The sequence below is a fragment of the Dipteris shenzhenensis genome, chromosome 2, assembly GCF_047967505.1.
Source record: "Dipteris shenzhenensis isolate YYH24624 ecotype China chromosome 2, Dip_SZ_1.0, whole genome shotgun sequence".
NCBI classification, from domain to species: Eukaryota; Viridiplantae; Streptophyta; class Polypodiopsida; order Gleicheniales; family Dipteridaceae; genus Dipteris; species Dipteris shenzhenensis.
Genome location: NC_141597.1, coordinates 63,783,083 through 63,787,480, shown reverse-complemented (window position 1 = coordinate 63,787,480; position 4,398 = coordinate 63,783,083). Strand labels below are relative to the sequence as shown.

The window sequence follows — 4,398 nt, the reverse complement described above, 5'->3', positions numbered from 1 at the left end:
TGATTTACTTTGAAGTTGTAAAGTGTAAACATTCATCTTGCTTAAAGCTTTGATCCTTTGAGTTCCAAAAAATCTCACAACATGACTTTGAATCTATTGAATACTAGCCCTACAACCTATCACCAAGGGCATCCATTTTACACCTCTAGCTAATAATAAATGATTGTGAGCTCACGGCAGAGATTTGACTTTAAGATTACTCTCTGTGTCTTTTTCCTTGATTATTAGAGTTCCCTCTTCTGAGAGTTCATGTGGCAAAATGGAGATTTTGTGACCTTAAAAAAGAGTCAAAGTAGAAATGGAGGTTTTGTGATCTTTAGAAAATTCAATCCTTGTCAAAGTAGAAAATGTTGAATTGAGGTGATAAAATTGGAACGCACTACTCAAGTCCCTTACCAAAATACATGTGTGTTATAATGTGTCATCATTTATTTCGATATTGCAGCTCATGTTGGATAACTCTGGTAACCATCGTGAGATTTTTTTAATTAAAAAAATAAACTCACCCACCCAACTCACACACACGGTTGAGGCTATCGAGGGGCAGCTGCCCTGCCTCTACCCCCTATGGGGATCGAACGAGGGCTGCCGCGGCTTCCTCCATTGTGAGATTTTGGCTAGGAGAACAATAGAACGATTATTGAGAACGATGGGTGCATCACCAAGATACGAATTAGACTCCTTCACACGTGGTGATCATTGATTAGGCTTTTCTTCAATCTGCACGTTGATCGTTGCAGTAGAACCAGCACATGATTACACATAAGTATGTGACTCCACTTTGTCCAGTAGCTGATGATTAGACATAAATACATTACGTTATCACTCGTCCATTTGCCTGCGTGGACTCAGTGGTGTCCTTGAAGAGAGCCCTCCTGCTGCTGGTTATCGGAGTAAACCTTTGGCTTCACAAGCTGACGGCGAATTGCGCCTCTTGTTAACGGCCGATGGAGTGGAAACAGGATGATTCTGCTTGGGAAGAATTAGAGGCCGGATCTTAGCATTTGTTGAGTGCGTTGATTGCATGTAACCAGGCCTTGCCTGAGACGAATCCAATTTTGATAACTCATGCGTGGTACTCCCCTTGATCTTCACTGGAGCCTTGATGCTACCAGCTGCTACTATTGGAGTGCTGCATCTCGCGTCGCCCGAATTAGCGATCTTAACGCTGGTGACTGCATCTGTAGGGTTGTATCTCTCGCTGTTTGGTGCGATCAATTCTCCTGCTTCTTCGTAAGCTTGATCACGTGTTGTTGCGTCCCCCACTTTGTCATGTGTGTCGCGATCTTCTTTCAGTAGTTGCTCAGATCGCGATTCAGTGGCCTCTGGGACCCTGTTTTTCTTGCCTATTCCGCCATCGAGTCTTTTACTCTCTGGAACAGGGCCCATGACAATTGGAGTTGGATTGACCTTCTGGGCAAGTGGAGATCTTTCCGAAGACAGAGAAGCCAATCGAATCGGTACAGCTGCCGGAGCTGTAGTGGGCGTCGTAATTGACGACCTGGTTGGACTAGAATTGAGCAGATCAGGTCGCTTGAAATCCCAGGCCATAGCGAAGCTGGTAGGGGAAGTGGCCGTTGCCTGAGTCCCAAAGGAAGTGAGCTTGTTAAGCGTTGGGAGGAAGAGAGACTTGCTGGGAGAGAGGTTAGAATCAATTGGCAGGCTTTCTGATACGGACAGGCTTCTTCTCTTGTGCAACGGGTGTTTGGGTCCCTCGGCCGTCGGGCTCTGCAAAGAATTCTCGTCGACGCTGATTACTTTGGGAACGTTCATGATGCTAACGTGCTCTCTTGCAAGCCCTGGGAACGAGCTTTCCCATGGTTTAGCAGCCATCCAGCGTTCCAACCAGCTCCAGCCCCAATGATTCTTGTCATGCTCACAGTCAATCACAAGGGAACTCTGCTTGGGAGCACATCTCCTGAGCTGAAAGACCACGACAAGTCACGAAATTAACAACAAGATGAAACTGAATAGAGGAGGAAACAGCAAATTCATCAGTATCCACAGAATTGCACACAGCACAACACCGAGACTGAAGAAAGTCGAACTGCCTTGTGAGGCATAACAAAGCATAAACACAGCACTGAGCAGAGCATCAAGAGTGTGATTAAAAACGCTGCCGCTGTGGAGAAGGCACGGAGGAGCAGATAAGGGGAAAGTCAGAGTTGAATTTAGAAACAAGAGAGGACTACTCGCCTGCTCAGAAAACGCATAAGCAAGTGCTCTCTCACGCTTCATGGCAGCTACCTGCCGGTATTGAGCCTTGGCCTGCAATTCTTGAATGGTGGCGGGGCTGCTGTCCCATACCTCCTACATGAGTCGATGCTTAACCATGTGAGAAAAAACCCAGCATGAAAATATCAAGAGCGTGAGCTTGCACTTCCAAACGAAGCATGAAAATTCCGACATTAACGACAAGCTCGCATCCTCCCATGAGTGATATGACTCTCACCGTTGCCTTTGTGTCTTGTTGCTTTCGTTGCTCTAGATGGCGCTGCACCGCCTGTCCTTCCTCTGATAATCGAACTCGCCGAGCGCGTACACGTGCTTGAACTCTTACCAGAGCATGCATGCACCTTAACGTTGTGGCTGCCTGCTTCCTCGCTATCCGCCCCCTAGCCAAGGCTTGCAACCTTACAAGGCCTTTCAGAGCTCGTAACGCCCGGCGTGCCTGCACTTAAGATTATCCTTCGTAAGAATCGGAAGGGCAAGCTCAGGCTGACAAGACCAACGGATTACAAACTTCGGATTGCACGGCAGCTCAATATGTTATAGAGATCAACAAACCAGATAACCCCGGAAGGCTGTCTGTATCACAGTAGCTGCCCACTCCCGTATTTTCGCAGTCTCAGCGCATGCGGTTCCATCTATTGCTGGGGAAGTAGCAGCATCAATATTCGGTTGAGGAGCTAGTGATGCCGCAGGTTTGGTATAAATGGGATCGTCTTCGTAACTTGCTTCAGTATCCGCGTAGCTATGTTGTCGCTGGCATTGAAAATCTTGTGCCAACTCAGCCTTCACTTGTTCGGGTTCAATAAGTGTACACGGCATGAAGGTTGCAGCATCTCGATTGCGCGAAGCGGATTTGACTAAGCTCCATCTACTCTTTTCCTTGGAAGCTTTCTTCTAGGACGCGATAATCGGCAAGCGTTAGGATCTCAAAGAAAAGTTACACACATTGCTCTCTCTCTCTCTCTCTCTCTCTCTCTGTGCTCCCGTCCTTGTCTTACAGCTGCTAAACTCTTACCGTTGGTTCATTTTCTTCGACCGTGGTGAAGGTGTTCTCTGAAGACTTCTCTTTCGGAGGAGACTTCAAAGCCTTGACACTACTGAGCAAGCTTTTAAATAATTTGCCTGACCTGCCCATTTCTAGTAAACGTCAAAACTTTGACAACCTGCACGATCAAAAGCGATCGAAATTATTAACAGCAAAGCTTACTCGTCTATAAAAACCCGAAAATCGCCTCGGCAGGAGGAGTTCAACCGGGCCAAGATCAGCATTAGTACAGATTGCAGATGGCACAGTTGTACTTTCTAATATATTGCAATGGTTTATGCTTGCAAACGTGAAATAACTCACATTGCCTCCACATTCGACGGAACTGAACAGTGCGAAAGTTGCGCAAACGATCGACTGTGGGCAAGAAACTTTGGACACTCCAATGGTTAAGCCTTTGAGGATCTGCGACTACCTTTGACAAACGGCGCATGGGCGCGCGCACGATCGTGAAGGGAAGAACGCACAAATCACCCCAACAAGATAGGGAGCTATATGAGCGAAGAAAGACTACTGCACTCGCATGAGCATTATATGATAGCCAGTGCGAACCGGCAAAGCAGCGTTGCAAGCCATTTTTTGAGGCGAATGAAGGTCAAGCCAGTGCCAGAAGTCCTACATTTCGCATCCAAATGCGCAACGATATGGAGGCTGCTAAAGGCAAGGTGACGCGGGGGCCGAGAGGGGGAAAGGAAAGTTAGAGACGGATCCGAGAGGATAGGGAAGGAAGAAGGTGAGATGGGGTGCGTTGGAAGGCGGAAAGGAGCGAGGAAGTGCGGAGGGGCAGAAGTGGAAGAAGAAGCTATGGCGATGGCAGAGGCCATGCGCACGGCGATGACGAGAAGAGGTTGAGTGTGGTGGCAAAAGGGAAATAAAAGGCAACTTTATCAAAAAGAAAGAAAAAGAGCAGCGGCACACTTATCCATCGTTGCTTTCCGCTCTGCTGATTATATGTAGCCACACTTGTGTGCGGCTGGCGTGGCACCACGTAGGCCAGGCCACTTGCCACGTCGTCGTCTCGGAGGTCCACGTTGTACCCAAAAGCCACCCCTCACGAGACCGTCACCGCCCCCGCCGCGCACTTTGGCTCCTGTCAGCGATCCACGTGTCCCCCGGCCCGC

General features: G+C 48.2%; 1 protein-coding gene across 3 annotated transcripts; it reads right to left on the bottom strand.

Annotated features, from left to right (window-relative positions):
* Positions 1 to 443: 443 nt before the first annotated feature.
* LOC147905160 (uncharacterized) lies at positions 444 to 4,118 on the bottom strand. 3 transcript variants are annotated; one of them, XM_087390636.1, is made up of 6 exons: positions 3,581 to 4,118; positions 3,248 to 3,395; positions 2,788 to 3,126; positions 2,453 to 2,671; positions 2,197 to 2,310; positions 444 to 1,923 (listed from the first exon to the last, which is right to left on the bottom strand). In XM_087390636.1, exons 2-6 carry the CDS (start codon positions 3,365 to 3,367, stop codon positions 886 to 888), a joined length of 1,830 nt encoding a protein of 609 aa, XP_087246762.1. In that variant the 5' UTR covers positions 3,368 to 3,395; positions 3,581 to 4,118; the 3' UTR covers positions 444 to 885. The 3 variants fall into 3 exon arrangements, with proteins under 3 accessions (XP_087246762.1, XP_087246770.1, XP_087246776.1); XM_087390644.1 differs by having other exon boundaries at positions 2,788 to 3,123; XM_087390650.1 differs by lacking the exon at positions 3,581 to 4,118 and having other exon boundaries at positions 2,788 to 3,119; positions 3,248 to 3,370.
* Between the last annotated feature and the right edge of the window lie 280 nt (positions 4,119 to 4,398).